The sequence below is a fragment of the Onychomys torridus genome, chromosome 2 (assembly GCF_903995425.1).
Source record: "Onychomys torridus chromosome 2, mOncTor1.1, whole genome shotgun sequence".
Taxonomy (NCBI): Eukaryota; Metazoa; Chordata; class Mammalia; order Rodentia; family Cricetidae; genus Onychomys; species Onychomys torridus.
In genome coordinates this window covers 112,429,088-112,449,957 of record NC_050444.1, presented here as the reverse complement: position 1 = coordinate 112,449,957, position 20,870 = coordinate 112,429,088, and the positions used below count along the sequence as shown (strand labels likewise).

Here is a 20,870-nt window from a genome sequence, read left to right as displayed (position 1 = left end):
TTTTTTCTCAGTGTGTGCAAGTAGCAATGAAGCCATTGTAATGGGAACAATGTGTGTTTCTTCCCACTTCAACAGAACAGATGACACTGTGCTGGGGGTCTGGGAGGGAATAGGGGGCCAAGGTAAAAAAAGCAATCCTAAAGTTTTATTGCATGAAATTCTGATAAAAAGCACTTCGAAGCCTCTTTCCCATCATCAAAAAAAAAAAAAAAAAAAAAAAAAAAAACCACACTGGGCAAGATCAGAGCTTAACAGCCAAAAAAAAAAAAAAAAAAAAAAAAAAAAAAAAAGCCACATTCAATCCCTGAGATCACTTTCCTGAAATAGAAAACTACATATGTTTCTCAAATTTCACATCAAGCCACTGCAGAGGCCAGACTTCAGGGCTAAACTGGCCAAAGAAGTAAGGAAGAAAAGACAGGGGAGAAAGGAGAGGTTGCAAACAGCAGAAAAGAAACCTATCCTTCACCATGTTTCCTCAGCACAATCTAGACTTAAGATCACCCAGCTTCACAGAGCTCCTAGTGAGAGTTGCTTATCATGCAGCTTTTCCTATGTCAAATTAAGAGGCACTGCCTTGGATTAGTGAGTCTCCTTAAATTCAAAAATGACTTCATGGTTGGCTCAGAGCTCTAAGTCTCCAGGGCTAGCCGCCAGGAACACATCTAGTTCAGACCCTCCTTCCCCGCCCCACTCTAGCCAACCTGACTTCCAGAGACTGCAGAGCAAAACCCCAAGCAGATGGGTTGCCAATGTTAATGAAAAGCTGGAGCACCTCTTTGAAACTATCTCCAGCTCAATTTATACAGAATCTACAGCAAGGATGGAGTTTGGGGAAGAGGTAAAAGGCAGTAGAAACAGGTGAATATGGCCCGTGGAATACATTAAATGACAGACTACCTTGCTAGATAAGAAACAGAAAGGTTTAAAACTGTAAGGAACCTGGGGGAATGGATGAGCTGAAGATTGTTTAGAAAGCCTGGGGAGACGGCTCAAATTCTGAAAGGAATAAGACCTGGGCAATAAACAAAGCTGACAGTTTTCATTAATGAATGCAGTGTTTGGCACATTTTAACAATACAGGTTGACTTTTTTTTTTTTTTTTTTGCATTAACAAAACTGAAAGCAATCTTCTAAATGACTTTAGAACAAAGGGTTTCCTGACAGCAGTTTCTTAATAACATTTAAAAATTTTCTTCAAAGGCCTTTGAGAGAAAAGGAAAATGAACATAGCAAAAAGATGATATATTAATTTTTAAAAAAGGAACTAAGCAGAAGAGGAAGAAAAAGAAGAGAAGGAAGGTTCAGAACTTCCACAGGAGTGTGGATCCCAGAGGTCTAATTCTTAGATTGGACTTAATGAGCTATTCCCAAGGGAAAGAGCCTAAGAAAAACCCAAAGGGAAGCTGGTCAAAGCCACCTCACCAGACCATCTCACCTGCAGCTCACAGACTAGGAAACTGAAAGTCAGGACCCATGGTACCAGATAAGTCCTTAGAGCTCCCAGCCACATCGTTTCTGCATCCTGTGTCCCATCACTGTGGGAACCTTGCTACGTCATGGACTCCAGCATGAGATGCTGATACCTGTAATTACACTGGCAGAGTCTGAAAGCTACCAGAATAAAATAATAAGAACATCATAATCCAAAGGTGTCACCCTCAAGGTAAATACTTTTGCTTTCAGGATCTGGTTCACAGTTCCAACATTGTCAACAGAGACTATACCATCACACCTATTTGTAAATGAGGAACCAAATTCTAAAATTGCCCCACTTTACCAAATTAAAAGAGCAAATGGAAATAAATTCTAAAGATGATTCAACGCCTCAAAAGATAAAGGGCTGGGGTTGGGGATTTAGCTCAGTGGTAGAGTGCTTGCCTAGCAAGTGCAGGGCCCTGGGTTCGGTTCTCAGCTCTAAAAAAAATAAAAAAGATAAAGGGTTAAGTAGAGGAAAAGCTATAGGGTGGCTCAGTTGGGAAATGACCGTCATGCTGGCCATCAACTTTCAACCACACACAATTTATGTCTTAGATGTATGCAGCAGAGAACCTGAGGAAGAACCTTAGAAACCAGAAACTGTCAGACTCGTAGGTCTCCACAAAGGGTGTAACTCACTGTCACTGCAGGCACACACGGTAACTCTACCGCAAGGCAAATATGAGGATGCTTACTCAACTTTTGCCATCAGGATTGGCTCTACTTCTAAACACTGAAAGAAGCTACCTTGACCTCCCTGCTTCCATGTGCCCACAGAAATGAAGAGATGCCTGTATCTACATAGGACATCAGTAAAACTGAAGTTCTCAAGAACCTGGGCTTTCTTCGGCATGGATGAGAAGGCATGACATTTAATACTCACTGCGCTTCCTGCCCCTGTGTTGTTGGGGTTTTTTTTACTATTTTTACGGGGGCCTGCCACCCAGTTCCCAAATAAATCACACATGGAAGATTATACTTAATTATAAAAGCCTGGCCTTAGCTTGGCTTAGTTCTAGCCAGCTTTTCTTAACTTAAAATTATCCCATCTACCTTTTGCCTCTGGGCTTTTCCTGTTCTCTTACATCTGTAAATCTTACTCTTACTCCATGGCTTGCTGTGTAGCTGGGTGGATGGCCCCTGGAGTCCTTTTACTTCTCTGGCTCCTAGATCTCTTTCCCCAGATTTCTCCTTCTATATATTCTGCCTGCCAGCCCTGCCTATCCTTTCTCTGGCCTTGCCATTGGCCATTCAGTTCTTTATTAGACTATCAGGTGTTTTAGACAGGCAAAGTAACACAGCTTCACATAGTTAAACAAATGTAACATAAACAAAAATAACACACTTTAAAATAATATTCCCCAACACCCCTGTCTGGCCCAGTATAGACTGTTTTCTTATTCTTGCTAGACTTTAAGCCCCTGAGCTATCTGGCAAAAGGAATCTGCATTTATGTCTTCACAGTCACAATAGCTCTGATGTACTGGATTATTTTCATTCAATGCCTCAATAAAGACACTAAGACAGAACTTCCAAATTGGAGGGCTTGGTGGGAGCATCAAACAAGTTTATTTGGTTTCTCAAAGGTTCACACTTTGCTCCCTCACATGAGATACTTAGTTGAGTTTGAATTTGCCTTAATATAATACTAAAATAAGTAAATAAATTTGACCTAAAGTAAGGACAAATAGAGGTGTTCCTTGTCGTATACCAAGATGTGAGATAAAGCTGCCAGAGATCCTATCCATTGCATTGTATTTCCTATGTAAAACAAACTGATGCTTTGTCTTTCAGTAAGAGGAAGTGGATTAGTGGGGATTAAATATGTCTGCAAGGCCACCCAGGTGAATAGTATCAGTGAACAATTTGAGCTAAAGATCATTTGACTCCACTTCATGTTCCAAAAGATTTTAAAATAATTTTAACTATGTGTCTGTGTAGAGGTATGTGCCCATGAGTGCAGGACCATGGAGGTTAGAGGAAGGCACTGGACCCTCTAAAGCTGAAGTTATAGGTAGTTGTGAGCTACCCAACATGGGTAATGGAAACTAAGGTCCTCTGCAAGAAAAACACATGTTCTTACCCATTAGGCCATCTCTGAAGCCACTGGCTCCATTACTTATATGGATTTTAAGAGTTCAATAAATGTGCAGCTTCCAACTGCTTAATTAGTATCTCATGGGTACTCTGTTACTACAGATCAAAATGGATGAGTGGATGAAGGAATAACAGAAACTGAGCTAAGGTTGTTACAGACATTATCATCTTCTCCATAAGCACCACACACACCGTTCTCTGTGATTATGATCAAAATACTATAAATTTATATCTAGGACACTGGTCAATGCAACTTACTGAGAATTGATAGTTTTGTAATTGTCTTTTTAACCTGTCCAATAGCAACTGTCCTTTTTTTCTTTAGTAGTAAGAAAACTCCAAGTTTATTTGTGTAGAAAGGTACCAGGCTAAAATCCTACATTTCAGCCTCTCTCTGGCTAGTTTTGACCATAAACCTAACTAGGTGCTGATCAATGATATATAAATACTAGTGTTACACAGATCTTTCAGGAAGATCATTTATATAAGACTAGCTCAGCTGTGTGGCACACCATATGTACCCCTGCCATCCTTTCATCATGGACACAACAAAGACATCCTATACCATGAAGTGATCTCAAGCATGAATTCAGAGTTGAAGATAGAGAAATAAAAACAGTAAAAGAATTAATATCCGTAATGACTTCATGGGACCCTTACAATAGTCCAAAGACTTTCTCTAGATTTATTTATAGGAGAGAATCAACCTTTATAGCTTTGCTATTTTTAATTTTTAATTGTTTCTATTACTCATGAGTGAAGACACAGGGCTATACATCTTCTGAAGAGAGTAGAAACATCTTCCTTATCTTCCAAAAATAAGGGTAAATGAAATTTCATATTTACAGGTCATTTCTCAGCATTATTAACTATATTCAAGAATAAGCTGATTGGAGAAGACTGAATCATTCTTCCTAGAACTTAGAAGGGCTGTTTTATCTAGCACTGTTCTGAGAAATCATCCCTCAATAAAACCATAAAACAATGCAAATCAAAATGCATCAGCACAGAACAGATTGTGAATACCTGCTTCTGCCTTCAAGGTCTATCCAAAACCTCCTATCCTACCCATGACCATGAACAAAATTCAGTCAATTTCATTTTGAACCAGAGAGCACTAAGATTTAAAAAGACTATTAAATCACAACAAGAGACCACTTTACACTGATCGTAATGGCTATTCTTCTTTAAAGATAGGAGAGAAAACAGGTGCTGCCAAGAATGTGAGGAAACTGGAATTCTCCTTAGCTGCCAGTAGAAAGCTGGCTCCTTGAAAAAGCTACACACAGAATTTCTGCATAAACCAGCTTCAACTCCAAGATGATACTTCAAAGAACTAAAAGCGGGTACTTGAACAGATCCTTATGAACTAATTGTCACATTTTGGACATTGTTGGTCCCAAAGGTTCATGAGCTGGGAGCCTGGTTCTTAGTCACAGTACTGAGAGATAGCAGTCTCTAAGAGAGAGGATCTTAGTGGGAAGGTGGGCCAGAGAGGCAGCACTCTCAAGAACTGACTGATGTCTTTTTGATAATGGGTTAGTCCTACTAAGACTAGGGACTGATTCAGAGACCAACAGAACAGGATCTTACGCAGTAAGTCAGCTTCCACTCTTTCTCACATGAGCTCTTTTATATGGTTGACACAGCAGGAGGCCCTAACCAGAAGCTGAGTAAATGATTTGAACTGTGAACTAAAAGACATTGTCTTTTACTTACAGATTATCTAGTCCCAGATTAGAGCAACAAACAACAAACTAAATTGCCAACATCCACTGCATCATCACTCTTAAGAGCCAACAGGTAGAAACCGAGCAAGTGTTCCAAGAGATGAAGGGATAAGCAAATGCAGTGTGTGTGAAACTGAATATTACTGTCTAGTCATAAAAGAGGAGGACTCAAGCATATATAACAGTGAGCATAAACCTGGGAAATGTCATTAAGCAAAAGAATACAGACATAAAAGGGCCAATAATGTGTACAGACTATCTAGAACAGGCAGATGTATACAGACAGAAAATAGATTGAAGGTTAATGGGGGCTGGTAAAAGCTGCAATAGGAGATTTCAATGACAGTTTTTGTTTGTCATGATAAACAGATTCTAGAAACAATGGTGACATTTTATACAACACTGTGAATATAATCAGTACCACTATAGCATATACTAGGGAAATTATATGCCATAGAATAATTAAATATACCCAAGCCATTGAACTGTATACTTTAAATGGACAAATTGCATAGTATGCCAATTACATCTCAATAAAGATAATAAGATAAATTTATTTTCATTATAATGTCTTATCTCAGATATGCAAATGCAAAAAGAAGACAGGAAGACAAGTACTAAGAAAAAATTGCAGACTGCAACACACCACTAGAGACAGACCTCAGTGTGGAAGCGTTTCCTTCATAGAGTGGAGGATATTTCCACCCAAGCTGTGCACCCTCTATGTAGCACCAGCATACAGAAATGACCTCATACCCTATCTTCATACTTTTCTACAAGAGAATAAGAAAATTTAACTGATCACCGAGAAACTAGAGACCATATTAGGCCACATTCTGAGTCACTATGTTAAAGACAAGGTGGTAATACATGCCTAGACATCAGTAAGCTTCTTCCTATGCCCCAGTGTGGCCAGATCACTTCCATGCTATTGGGTAGGGACACATTAGCAGGTCTGTATCCAGACTGCTAAGCGTGGTCCAATATGTAAGTAAGGTGGAGGTGGTATGTGTAGTCTCCCACCCTGCCCAGTAGCATACATATATGTATGAACTTCTGAGCTTTATTATCTACCCAGGATATCAAAGTTCTATACATTTGAGGTAAGCAGGTATTTTCTAAAATAACAAATGGGGTAGCTTTTCATACCTTAGCCTATGTTCTTTATATGATGTTGCTATCAGTCAGAATCCCAATGTGACACTCAAAACCTTCAACAGCAGGATACCTACCTACAAGAGGTTCCAACAATGAAGACTAATTTTAGCTGCCTTAAGTGATAAATGGCCCTGCAGTTACACAGAAGGTTGGTGCTGTGGGGTGATCAGGTCGCATTTAATAAGAAAATGTGAATTCAAAAAAGATCCCTGCGATGGTTAGCTTTTTCTTACTATGACAACATAAACGAGGTCATTCATTGGTGGAAGGAAAAGGCTTATTTTGGTTCACGGTTTCAGAAGTTACAGTCTGTAGCTGCTTATCCCCATGGGCTGTAGGCCTGTGCCATTGCTACACACCAAAGTAGAAGCACATCGTGGGCAATCTGCTTATCTCATGGAATACAGGGAAACAAAGAGAGAGAAAGCACCACAATATCCCTGCTAAAGGGACAGCTACCTGTCTTTTACTAGGTTCCACCCCCAACAGGTTTTACCCTTCCCCTTCAGCACCCAGACCATAGACCAAGCCTTCAGCATCTGGGCCATGGGGTCACTTCAGGATACAAATTATTATCATCTATATTAAACCTAAAAAATTGACATTGGATATAGGTATACCAACTAATTAGAATATTACGTGGGTATTATTTTCCCCTAATACTGATAGCGGAAATAAGGTATTATTAAATGAAAAACTGGAGTAAGATTATAAATAATGCTGCTACCTTTGAGCTGCTGGAAATTGTGTTATAAAATGACTACATATCAATAGTCCAACCACAACCATCTCCTGACAAATTAAGTAAGAAATCATGGGAAAACAAATAATACAATAATATCCTTTATTAACCCAATGCACAGAGACACAGAGAACTAATCGAATTAGGAAAATTGTTGATATTATTTTAAAGGAGATTACAGGGTTTTTGTTATTGTTATTCTTAGTGTTTTGAGGTAGAATCTCATCCTATACCACAGGCTAGCCTGGAGCTCACTGTGTAGTTCAGGCGGGCCTTGAACTCATGGCAATCCTCCTGGCTCAGTCTCCCAAGGACTTGATTTACTGGCATGAGTTACCACATCCAGTTCCTAAAGACCATAGTTTCATCTTTTTAAAATAGGAGAAAGACTATTCAGTGAGAACCTACACAGAATTTTATAATATTGTAGAAGTGAGAAGAAAATAAAAGTACACAAATACAAAAGAAAACAAAATCGAAGTTCTAGAAAATTCAGCCCCATTTTCCCTTAGAGTACACAAACGTCCCCGAAAATGCAGCACATAACCTCTGAATGAAACACACATTGTCTCTTGCACCTGAAAAGCCTAATCATCCACTTCTTCTGGCTCAAGTCAATAAAAACAAGTGAACTTAAAAGACCATTCTCCAGCACAAAATAATTCATAATGATATAGGCAGCTTCTCTGCCCTCCAAGGAGTTAAAGGAAAATACTTCACTCTCTAAGTGTGGGCTGTGTACTGTGAAGCCATCCCAAAGAGTACAACACAAGACAGAGCTGGTGAGGCAAGCGCCAACAGGGCGACAGATAGAATTGACAGTGATGACAATGCTCTGTTACCTCCCCAGAACAGACTCTATCCATAGAGTTTCTCTCCCTCTAGAGAAAAACATAAGGTAAATTCTAAAAGGGAGAATCCCACAATCTTCAGGACCTACATGTGCTGTGGATATCGCTCTGTGTAAATGAAGTTCTGATTGGCCAGTGGCCAGGCAGGAAGTATAGGCAAGACAAGAGAGAATTCTGGGAAGTAGAAGGTTGGGGAGAGACACCGCCAGCTGCCGCCATGAAAAGCAACATGTAAAGACACCGGTAAGCCAGAAGGCATGTGGCAAAGTATAGACTAACAGAAATGGGTTAATTTAAGATAGAAGAAGTAGATAACAAGAAGCCTGCCACGGCCATACAGTTTCTAAACAATGTAAGTTTCTGTGTGCTTTCTTGGTTGGGACTGGCGGGTAAGAGAGATTTGTCCTGACTGGGCCAGGCAAGAAAACTCTAACTACATACATGCTTCAAAGATAGCAAGATTATCAAAACAAAGAAAGTCTGATAAACTAGGACAGCCAAAGGAAGCTAAAAAAGATGTGCCCAAACAATACAGTATTGTCGGACCAAGAAAGGCCATTTAGGTTAAAAACGAAGGTGTCATATAGCAATTCTACCTCTATAAAACCTTCTACCTTGGAGGGAAGCTCATGATGCAGGATGTCCGAAGGAGAAGTGAAACATTCTATCCTGTAGGGAAGCTCCTTAACCTTAAAAAACAATGCAAAGGCTTCAGGAAGCCCCTGAAACTGACCAGGTTTACTATGACTCTCCCTCTCCAAGTGTATATAAGCAGTAAGGACTGCTGAGAGATATTGCTAAATACCTAAGACATTCAGACCAGCAAAAAGGCAGAAACCAGCTGAGCTGCCTGAAAGAGACACTCTCCAACCTGTCAAGTTGCCTGTAAATTGTTCAGATTTGGTGAGCTGACACCCATCTGGGGTGAGTTTTGTGATGTAGCTATCTTGGAGTGATTTGCGTTCCTGTAAGTAATCCATCACCCACATTCTTCTAAGTACCTAGCAACAAACTCACTGGTTCATCAGTTGGACTTTGGTGGTATCTGTGTTTTGGTCTGCTGTTGGTTCCCTATCTGAGGGAGTAGCCATTTGCGCATATCTCCCAAGAATAGTGTCACATACCACTATATCAAGAAATTTGGCCAAAGAACATAGTTAATGATAACATATCAACATCTGTTTTTATAACAAACATAGCGTATATTAATTTATTAGTTACAGGGAATCTGGCATCTGAGAACTCTTTGCATATTCACTATGTTCTTGTAAACCTAAAACTATTTTAAGTGCTTATTTGAAATTATAATGGAATTAATAGAACATACTTATAAATAATTTATGGATTATCATGAACCTTTAATAATGTAGGGAAGTTCTCTCTCAGATCCACTAAGTTAGACAAGGTTCAGGTCTCCAGACAGCACATATATTCATCACTTCTATCAGGCTGGCCATGGTCCCTTTTCATTCTGGCCTCCCGGAAGCTTACAAACAAAATTATCAAAATTATAAAGAAACAGATTCTTCTACAAAGTTTTCAACATCAACTCAGTCATTGTATTAATATTTTCGCTTTATTCTGACTTTTTAAATGTTTTAATCACTGCTTTGGTGTTTGTTTTCTTTTGTACTGTGCATTGATCCAGTGACTGATGGCTATACATACAGCCCTGTTTTTATCTCATTTACCAAAAGTACCCCAAATCTCTTTAGAGGATATATACATACAAATATATGAATGCATATGAATATGTTTTTGTCTGATTATGAACAATTTTATTATTCACATTTCTGACTAACCATCTCTCACGATCTGAACAGTTGACCCACTCAGTGGCAAGAATGTGGCAAATTAGTAACACATTCAATTTCAATTCTTAAATTGCAAAATAGTACTAACACCACCTGCTTGAACAGATGGCTGTTGAGTACCAATGGAGTTAACATTTGTCAATATGCTTACCGTAGATAAAAGAAAGGCCCTTGATAAAGGATAATCATTTATCTTTATTATTATTAAAGTAGCAGTAACTTCTCATTAATAAAGTAGAAAGGGTAGACATGAATTACAAATCAATCACAGGCCCAGTATTGATTCCCTCAGTGCATTTTGGAAGAAAACAACAAAATTCTACTTTATTTCAGGGGAGAGAAGGAGGAAGAAGGAAGCAGGACCTTCTTACACTGTTATTGCCAAAAACAAGTTTGTAACCTTTAGGCCAGGTGAAATTCAATCCTTGTTAGCCTGCAATAACAAAAAAAGAAAAACAACCCTCTAGCTTTTTTGGCACTCACTTCATCAAAGCCACCCAAAACAAACACATGAATGAGCCAAATGAACACCAAATCTGAACCTCTCCTTGACTTGTAGGGTGCCAAGTTCCTGCTCTGTTGCCCAGAGTTCTTTTGGCATTGACACATTCCATTTCAAGCCTCATCTCCCCTGTTCTAGGAGATGGGACAGACAGTAGGGACTTTCTGTTTGCAAATGCCTGGGTATTTAATGGTACATACTGCATATTCACCCGCCGTAACTCTCACTTGACTACAAGAGGAATCACAGATGAGCAGAGCACAGTAGGCCTGGGGAGACAACTTATTTACTGTAGATGGAACACGGTAAGACCTCTGGGACCTCTATGCACTGGAACCTAATGTAAAGACTCTGCCAGAAAGAGAGAACTAGACAGTCAATTATTTTAAAACTAACAAGCCAGAACTAACAAGCAAGAGACTCTGTCTCAACAAATAAAAATAGAGAACCATCAAGGAAAACACTCAACTTCAAATTTAGACCTCCACACAAAGGTTCACAAACACACTTACCACACAAATAATGCAATGAATGATTCAGGTGCTTGTTACGAGCGAGCTAGTTCGGAAAAGAGTTTCAAAAGGACTTTCACAAGCCCGCACTGGAAAATGACCCCAACTTAAAAGTACAGATAGTAACACCCAAAAAAGAGAAGAGATATGCCTATGGTCATACAACTACTAACAAGCACACATCCCAGTGTGATCATAGTTTATGTAATCATGCCATGTCATGGAATTCATTTTAGTCAGGGCTAGCATATGAAGGCCCATCCACTGGTCTCAGAATTAACAGGAAATGAGTATGCTCAACACCCAACGTCATTGGGAAAATCCAGTGAGAAACTCAAAAGACTTGAGCTGAACTGAGAGGGAGAAAGTTGGGGGTAAGGGTGAGAGGAGGAAAGAGGGAGGGAGAGAAGGAGAGATGGGGAGGAGGGAGGAGAAGGAAGAGGACAAAAAGGGAGAGGTGGCAGTGGCAGTAGCAAGCCATGGTCCCAGATGCTACGCCATCTTGGTTTCATTTTCAGCCCTGCTAACACAGAACTTAATAGCAGTGATTTGGTTAACAGACCTATTTGGCTAAAATAATATAATGTTTTGTTCACTACTGCATAAAAGTGGAAAGAACAACTAAGCAAAGGCCCTCCCAGAAATAGCTTTAGACAATGCCAAACCAAAAAAAGCAATGCTGAGGACGAGGACATCACCCATACACTGCCCTCCACAGTGGACTTCAATGTGACTAGTTGTACTGTTTAGGGCCAAGTGCAGATCTCCAGCCTTCTCTCTTAAGCAGGGTGGAGAACTAAGAATTGCCATGGTCATTATCATATGCACATCGACCAGCTCCACTCTGAGGAACCTCTAACTAATGATCCTTCCCCTGGGGTGACAGAGGGAGGTTGACATAAAGAATGAAGTACCTGTGGAATGCATCCTTTGTTATCTCTTTCTGGGGACCCCTGTGCCGAACTATCACCCTTATCAGCTTACCCCAAGGAAAGGTCCCAACCCTAGCAAGTAGAACAAGCAGAAAAGGAGCTGTTGCTGCTCTTGCTCTTCCTGAGCTTAACTAAGGAAAGGAGGAGGATCTGCCCCTCTGAAGGTGCTGACTTTTAGCTATGATGTCTGCCTACCTAATCCATTCGGGAGCATCTGTTTCAGCTTATACAGCCATCTCTGTTCTTTCTAGCTGCTTCTTGTCCTCAGAGGTTGCATGGTCTAGATCCTGATTTCTTCTCAAGTCAGAAGACCCATCATTTTCACACATCCCTTTGATGTTGTGGGATATCCATACACTGTGTGAGGATGCATTGGTGTGATTGGTTTAATAGAAAGCTGAATGGCCAATAGCTAGGCAGAAGAAGTTGGGGGGACTTCTGGGCGGAGTGGGGAACTGGGGGGGGGGGTTGCATCGAGGAGCAAGAGACTGCAGCAAGACTTGCAGTAAGTTGGATTCACAGAATGGAGGAGAGGTAAAAAGCCCCATGGCATAATGTAGATAAATAGAAACAGGTTAATTTAAGTTATATGAGCTAGTTGGGAACAAGCTAAAGGCCAGGCTTTCATAACTAATAATAAGTCTCCATGTCATTACTTGGGTACTGATGGTCTCAAACTAAAGTCCAACAATTATACTTTGAAGATGAGGTCAAAATGACCATCCCTTTGTCATGTTGAGGTTTCATGTCTAGCTCTCTCTTCTTACCCACTTACAGCAGCCACTACATCACAGTAAATGAGTATTTTGTAAAGGTACTCTCATGTGGTACAGAGTTTATTTTTAAAATTTGTAAGTTACTCAAATGTAACTGCTGACTTAACATAGTTACTGCTGTAGTTTGGGATAATACTAGTATATTTCCATAAAAAGTGATGTAAGTTCATAATACATGCACTCAGTTAACATCCTCCTCCTTACATGTATTTCCTACCCTCATTCTACAGTATATTTTTTCTTTCTTTAATTTTCCACTTAGAAGACACCTTCAGAAAGAGTTGTAGTAGTCTGTGAATTTTAACATCTCCTTCAAATGTATCCAATTTTAATGAATGGCATTCACCTTGGATACTCACATTTCCAGCAAGATAGGGAACAATGGTACTTGAGCATGTGCAGTGGAGGCAGAAGATAGATTCAAGATGTTTCAAGTATGCAAAATCACATGCAGATGTAAAAACAGTGCATCCAGTCAAAGGGAGTTAAGAAAGCAATATATATACAGACACCCGGGATTGGAAGAACACAAATAAAATCCAACATGTAATTAACATACCGTGCTGTGACACCTGTTGCTTTCCATGATAAGAAGTCTGGGAGATCAAAGAAATGTCCCGCCTTGTCCCAGCAAGTCTCTCTCAAGTTCTGCCAAATTAAATATATATTAGAATCAATTATGAGATTTTTTTCCTAACTCCTCTCCTCTTTCAAAAATGTTTCAAATTTTTCAAAACAAAAACAGAGCCAATAATGTTCATGAAAACATCTGTCCAAGGGCTGTGGGAGTGTGGTATAAAAGTAGTATTTATATAGGAAAGAAAACATAGCAATTATTGATCCTTCCAAAAATGATCATAATCTCCCCTTTTCCCCTTTTGCAACCTGGACAGGGAGAAGGCACACTCTGTGGATACACAGCCCAGCTTCTTGGAAAAGGCAAGAGGATGTAAGAGTAAGAAATTAAACAGCTCTGCACTGGAGAGAAACTGTACTAAGGACTCAAGGAATCTAAATGTGCCTTGCTATGTAAATTCCCCACATACCAACTAGTACTAAAGGCAATTCAAGGAAGTTGCACCCTAAGCCAGGACACAGTCAAATCAAGCAAGTGCTGGAACATCTTTAGACATTTATTTGATTCCATATTACCAAAAAGCCAGATTTTTTTTTTTTTCTTGCTGGTGGGCTTTTCTTTTTCCTACCAATTCTGTCTGGACAATTCACTCCACACTTACTACTCTGCTCCTTCCCAGGACTTATGTCCTCCTGTCCTTTAGGGTAACCCTACAACTAATCTCCGGAGTAAGTTTACAAGATTTCCTACTTAAGGTTATGACCGATTCCACACCTACACACACATGATTATTAGGGTAACATCCTTCATTTCTCCTGCTCTGGAAGCACTGTGAGGTCAACAGTTTCATCTGCCTTGGTCACCAGGATACCTCTCCTCCAGCAGACTGAGTAGACTCTCAGCTGCTGAGTGGACACCACATACCTCTAGTCCTTTCAGGATAAGCACTTGATTAAACCAGCAATAGACATGTGACTTAGCTAAGCTAAACACATTTCTTCTCCCAGGATTTTAAAATCGAAGTTGAAATGAAGCCAATCAAGTTCTGCCTATAAATGAAACTAGATATGCGGTGACCTGGAAATGATGAAATATCTCAAGGGAAGAATGTAAAGATGACAGAAAATAGAGCAGGGAAAAGGCAGTCTCCTTCCTTAGTTCCAACTATGCAGGGCCAGTCACCATACCCAACTGCCAAACCCCTACAGATCAACCAGTACTTCTAGTCAAGGCAAACAATCATCCAGAGCGGAGGAAACAACTGCTTCTGTTATGGTTTATGTAGGGCTACCAATGACCCTATATGATGAGTCTTCCGCCTGGATCCGCACCAATGGCTGCTGTGGACAAAGATATCCCAGACAACATCTCTGAGGGAGCTTCAAGGCTTTTGGCAATGTCCTGGGGTAGGAGTGAGCATTTCCTCCTGAGGTCAGACCAGCTTTATGGATCAAAACCAGAGACCTCAGTTATCCTCAGCATAGAATGAAGAACCAGAACCAACACGCTGGAAAGCATCAGGCATCTTTACAAGTAACATGATATAGACTGAGCAGGTTGTGTTTATGTATTTAGGAATACATATACACATGTATGTATGTAGAAACACTTAATGAAAAAAAATAAGCCATGAATTTGAAAGAAAGGAAGGTTATATGAGAGGTTTTGAAGGAAGGAAATAGAAGGGAGAAATTATGTCATTATATTATAAATTCAAAAAATAAGAGAAATTTAGAAAGAATGCTGATGGTCATGGAAGAGAAATGAACAAATATTCCCTGCTTTCTCTACAAATGCAAAATCTGTGAATTGGCCAACAAAAGGAAGAAGTGTCTGGGTGACAGGGATGTATCTGGATACCTGACAATTGTTAGACTGGCTGGCTCAGAGGCTCCCATAAAATTCTCCCATTGAGCTATGGGATATACAAGTGTTTTGCCATCAATTATCGTAGTGGTCCATGAAGATAGATTTTTACCTAGTCCTACATGGAAATTTCTTTGTCCTTCATCCTCCCAGTCAGTGAAGTCCCAATCAAAGACTTGCTGAATTAATTATCTTCTTGTGCCCAGTGAACCTACCTCAGGTCAGTGACCGCCCTGTTCCTTCCACAATGTGCAACACTGTCCCCATACTCTATCTCCCTTGATTCTTGAGGTAATTCAAAAAGGAGAAGGCAATATATAATATTCATACCTAAAGATGTAGGAACTGAGGGTTAGACTCCAAGAGCTTGCCCCTAAGTTACCCAAGGTGTCTTCTCTAAGGTGAGTGCTCACTTCTTGCATTGTTCCTAGCATAGCTGTGGGACTGAGGCTTTAGGAAATGTCTTGATGAAGCTTCTGCCATTCTTTACATGAGTGGAAAACAACAACAGCTCTAAACTCTTCCAAAAATATTTCAGAGTTTCCCATTTCAATCTTGGGTGACTTACTTAACTTCTATGGACTTAAGCAAACCTCCACACATGAGCAAAGGTTAGAGAGCACAGAGGGCAAGCTCTCCACACAGGTCAACTTCAGTTGTGTCTCATCAAGTAGGAGCTTCAGATGCTGAAAAGGTTAAGTCATTCTGTCCTCCAGATACCAAGGAACTAACAAAAATTAGTCTTTTCAAGAAACAAAGACTCAGCAGTGATTTGGGGTATATGAACTGGCACTCAAGATTTTACATTCCACCAAGGAGAACAGCTTACCCCCTCTCATTTATTACTTCATAAAACCATAGCATTTCTTGGGAAGAGGCTACTACTCAAAACTCACATAGCTTTGGGTCTCTGAGAAGGGGAGGCACAGAAAAGTTATGCCTAAGATTCAAGAGGAGAGCCTTGAGCAAAGGAGAGTCATCCTGATCCTGCTGTGGTATCTCTAGAAGGTGTGGGGTTTCAGCTTCTTCCAAATGCTGAGGGAGATTATGGGGAATAAGACAGTTATAGAAAGGGCACCAGGATGCAGGGGCTACATGAGAAAATTGGGTTTAGTTTATTATTAATTAGAAAGAGATTCTATCTGGGTTATCTGTGGAATATAGGAAATAGAGGGACCCAAACTCCCTAACTTCATATACAATAAATGATCCTGCCTGCACATCCCAAATTCCATACTGATCATATTTTCTAGAACTACCCATAGGGGGAAAAAAAACTTTACCCTGACTCGATATTCAAGTTTTGAAATTTGAACATGGGCTGGCAGCCCAGAGAGGTGAGATATTTCAGGAAGCCCAATCCTCAATGTCATTCTTAATAGAAAATGATGCTGAAAACATGCAGCAGGTCAGAAGTCCAACCAATACCTTCCTGGGATGAAAGAAACCATTGTGTGTTGCAGACTCCCATTGACAGACAGGGAGCAAACACTAACAATGCGTCAAGGCAGACAGGCAAATAAACTGGGATTTGTGGCACCAGAGGCATCTTTCTAAAAGCTAAGATCTAACAATTCATTCCTTTGTTGAAAATGTTCAACAGTTTCTTGTGGCCTAGAGCCCAGGCACTCTCAGTCCTGAGCCTCTATCTGACTCCAGCTCACTCATAGATTCCTAGGGTTTCCTTCTAGGATCATCTTCCAGGATTCTCTGGTAACCTTCACTCTACCCTTGCTATCTTTTTTCCCCCTAAGTTCCTGAACTCATTCTGCTCTTCTGGTTCCATGCCTCTGTTTGGGCTCTTGCCTCTCTATAGTTTGACCTCCCTACTTGTTCTCCTTCTCAATCTTCTATCCTTGATGCAAACCCAGCTCACATGGACCTTTGCTGAGAGTCTCTCTTCCATCACTGTAAATGATTATACTGATTCTACACACATATGCCCAAATCCATCTTAAAAACGACAGACTTCTTCCAGAGGGCAAAGGACAAGTGTAACTCATAGAGGAAAACATGAAAAAAAGCTTCCAGAGATGTAACGAATTTAAAGCTAGACACTGGAGCTGGAGAAAGATATGAGCAAAGGAAAGGTAATTAAAAATATGATGTATGACAATAATGTAATGAGTCTGATACCAAAGCCTGGTGAGTCAGCCTCATAACTTTATCACAGCATTTTGTGTGGTCATATATCTGTCTCTAATGACTAATCAGAGACAGGGTTCAGAAGGAAGAGGGGGCTTTGGGCCTGGGCTGGCTAACACATGCTCCACAGGAAGGAGACCTTATTTGGAACCTAAAGATTAAATAGACTTTATCTAGCTACTGCTGATGAGAACATCCAGCAACAAAGACCTGAGTTCAGGAGATAATCCCAACTAGAAAAGGATTTGTCCTGTCAATGAAAATAATTCTATTGTACAAGCTGTATATTTTCGCAAGCTTTATTTATAGGCATTCTCTCCTCCCTCGTCTACCTTAGAGGTATTGTACAGAGAGGTAAACTACTAATCCACACTACAGTTAACTTCCTAATCATAAGAGCATTACCATCTCATGGCAACTGACAGATTCATCAATGATTACTTGGCTCTTGAATGTGACACTACCATGTATATTTGGAAATAAGATTGCAGTTCAGGATCTAAGAAATACAACATCTGGCAACCCTGAGTTTGACTACTGTCCTTAAAACCTCGCAGCTGTGCTCCTTTAGAAAAAACAGTATCTCTAAAACTATTCCTTCAAATCCCATAGTACTATCATCTATCTCAAGGGATAGTGTGCAAATTATATAAGTCAACAAGAGTCTCTCAATGCTGTTATCCACCTTTGCAGTCTTCGAAGACTTGATATGAAAGCTTTTATAAAATCTGTACAATCCTATAAGGCAAGGAAGCAAGAAATGCAACCTTTACTTCACAGAATACAAAACGAATGCCTGAAAGGGACCACAATCACATGACAAGTGAGTGAAAAACCAGACTTTGCATCTTTAACACCCAACCAGTGCTAATTCAGCCTTCCACTTCCCCAAAAGTTTTTCATTTATTTAATGGAGAAATTCCAGGACAGGAGAGATGCCTATCACCTAGAGGGCAAAAGTATGGATCAGTGCCCTTACTATGGAGGAGCAAGAGAGCCCTGAATTCAAGAGGCTTTGGAAACATAAAGTCTTGGAATAGACAACAATAGAGAAGGTGTGGACACGTAGGAAAATGAGAGATCAACTCAATATTTCATGCTGGATCCTCATGTCCTTCTCCTCACTGCTTTCCTGTCTCCTTTAAGAGCCTCTTTCTTTAGTGAATCTTAAAATATGGATGCCCCAAAGGGTGGTGGCCACAACCACTTATCTCACTGTTTAGATGCTCACTGAAAGATCTCAATTAATTCTTTGACTCCAAGAAACTTCATAGTAAAACCAATTGAATCCAATTCCAACTCAAACTCTCCTCAGATGTGTCTCTTGGATGTTGCACTCACCTCCCAAGATTCCAATATAGAAAACCTGTTATCGTCCCCAAAATAGCTTCCTCCTCCTTAATTTTAAGTCTGTTAGCCAAAGACGTCTTTTTCTGTTTCTGGTTATCTGTGAATCCTTATATCCAGTTATCCTTTCTATCCAAATCTCAGTTAATTCATGAACAGGTTTCTCTCTTGCATCTGAGTGTAAGTCGGAGCATTTTAGAGAAACAAAACCAACCATGTATGCATGTGCATAAACAGATGTATTCAGATGCATTCATCATTGAGAACTCCATGAAACTGCACGAAAGCTGAGCTGGATGGTCCAACACTGTATGTACCTATTGCTCTAGTTTCATTTCTGTTGCTATGATAAAATATCCTGACAAAAAGTAACACAAGCAGGCTGGGCGGTGGTGGCGCATGCCTTTAATCCCAGCACTAGGGAGGCAGAGGCAGGCGGATCTCTGTGAGTTCAAGACCAGCTTGGTCTATAGAGCGAGATCCAGGAAAGGCGCAAAGCTACACAGAGAAACCCTGTCTCGAAAAATAAAAAATAAAAAAAGTAACACAGGCAGAAAGGGTTTATTTGGCTAATAATCCCAAGTTATAGTCTATCATTTTGGCAAAGTCAAGGCTCATCAAATCACATCTACAATGAGAGCAAAGAGAACAAGCACATCCTTCCTTGCTGCTTTTGCTCAGCTAGCTTTCTTCACTCATACAGTCTAGGACCCAGCCCATGAAATGCTACCGCCCATATTCAGGGCAGGGCTCAGAACACAATTAACAATCAAGACACCCCCCACACACACAACACACACAGACATGTCCAAAGGCCATTGTAACCCAGACAATCCTCAAGTAAAACTCTCCAGGTGATTCTCGTTTGCATCAAATTGGAAATTAAAACTAACTATCATACTTTTAAAGCCTGGTGAATGTCCCTACCCCTGCTCCTCCCATCAGCTATTCACTGTCTGTCCTTCTCATTTCACTGAATCTCATTAAAGACAGAACTATGGTTTTATTGCAATCTATGCCTAGGATCTAAAATTGTATATGATGCATAGATGATGAGTAATGCTAGCTGAATGAAAGAAGAAGGGACTGAATGAACAGAGATACACTAACTAAATAACAGTTTGTGGGAATGAAAATAAGGGATGAATGGATGCATGAATGAATAAGTACCGTCCTAGTTTCCGTTGTTTTCTTCCCCCCATTCAAGTTAATGGCTTTTCTCAGTCTGTTTCAGGAGCAGAAATATATTCTAGCCAAGCCTGACTGCCAGGAAGATAAATTCTCTTCTCCGGGTGAGTAGGTCTTTTGGAGAAGTTTCATTTTAATTGGAAAATGGATTCATTCATTTCCTGGCATGGGTTCCTGGGTCAGTGCAGCACCACTATATGGCTGCCAAGCGCCAACTGATAGAGGGGGACTGCTGTGAGAAAAGAGCTGCATTAGATTGGAGGGCCTAGGACATCTGAGGATACCAGGTGCCATTCCCATCAAGCTCAAACACATACCCTTCTTTCCCAAAGATCCTTCCACTTGAACCTTATTCATCCTCAACCCTTAAAGGGTGGGCATTCTTAAGCATTCTGTGAATGCTTACTTGGGCATATACAGCCTTACTTGTTCCTGTATGCAAGAGTTAGAGTGCTCGACCATCATTTCCCACTAGGCATACACAAAGGCCACAACTGATAAGTTACTTCATTGCTCAAGGAAAAGTAGTAAATGAGAATGCCAAACACCCCCGGCCCCACCCATGATGGCTCCACAGCTATCCGACCACGCTGAAAATGTCTCTTCTAGGAATACATCTTGCATGGTTTTTCAAGGGTCCTTGAAGAAAGTAACAACTTTACAAGGACTTTGTGTCTAAGGTCAAACAATCCCAGCTTACATCTTTCCCCAGAATCCCTAGCACATGGCTAGGCATCAGCCAAGGCTGTCAGAATCTGTTTCATTGCCAGTATGTTTGGGGGGTGGAAATACATGATAATAACTCTAAAGATACAGGTTAATAAATTACAGTCTCTTCCTAAAAATGAGCTAAGAGTTTAGCAAGGGAGAGAGGGGTTCCTCATAGAACATGAGAATAGCCAGGGCTGTGAAGGAATGTTTACTCAGTGTGTGCCAAAATGAGCACAAAACACGGGTATAGCCTCACGGAATGAACCCAGATTACAATATCATGACTTAAACACTGCTATAAATGAAGGTCATAAGATCCATATGTATTAGGTGACTGGGAGACTAGGAGAACTGTTAATAACATAATCAAGTTAAGAATAGCCAGACTCCAAAGATGGGAAAATGTGGTAGAACTAGTATTCAAAATAACTAATCATTTCAGA

The 20,870-nt window shown here is 40.2% G+C and overlaps 1 protein-coding gene across 3 annotated transcripts in view; it reads right to left on the bottom strand.

Moving 5' to 3' along the window:
* Nucleotides 1-20,870, bottom strand: part of Fggy (FGGY carbohydrate kinase domain containing) — a 405,205-nt gene that overhangs the window by 314,165 nt on the left and 70,170 nt on the right. For all 3 annotated transcript variants that reach the window (XM_036180113.1, XM_036180114.1, XM_036180115.1), the window contains exon 5: nucleotides 13,153-13,241. In XM_036180113.1, the coding sequence (XP_036036006.1) occupies nucleotides 13,153-13,241 (89 nt within the window). The remainder of the gene's footprint in view (nucleotides 1-13,152; nucleotides 13,242-20,870) is intronic.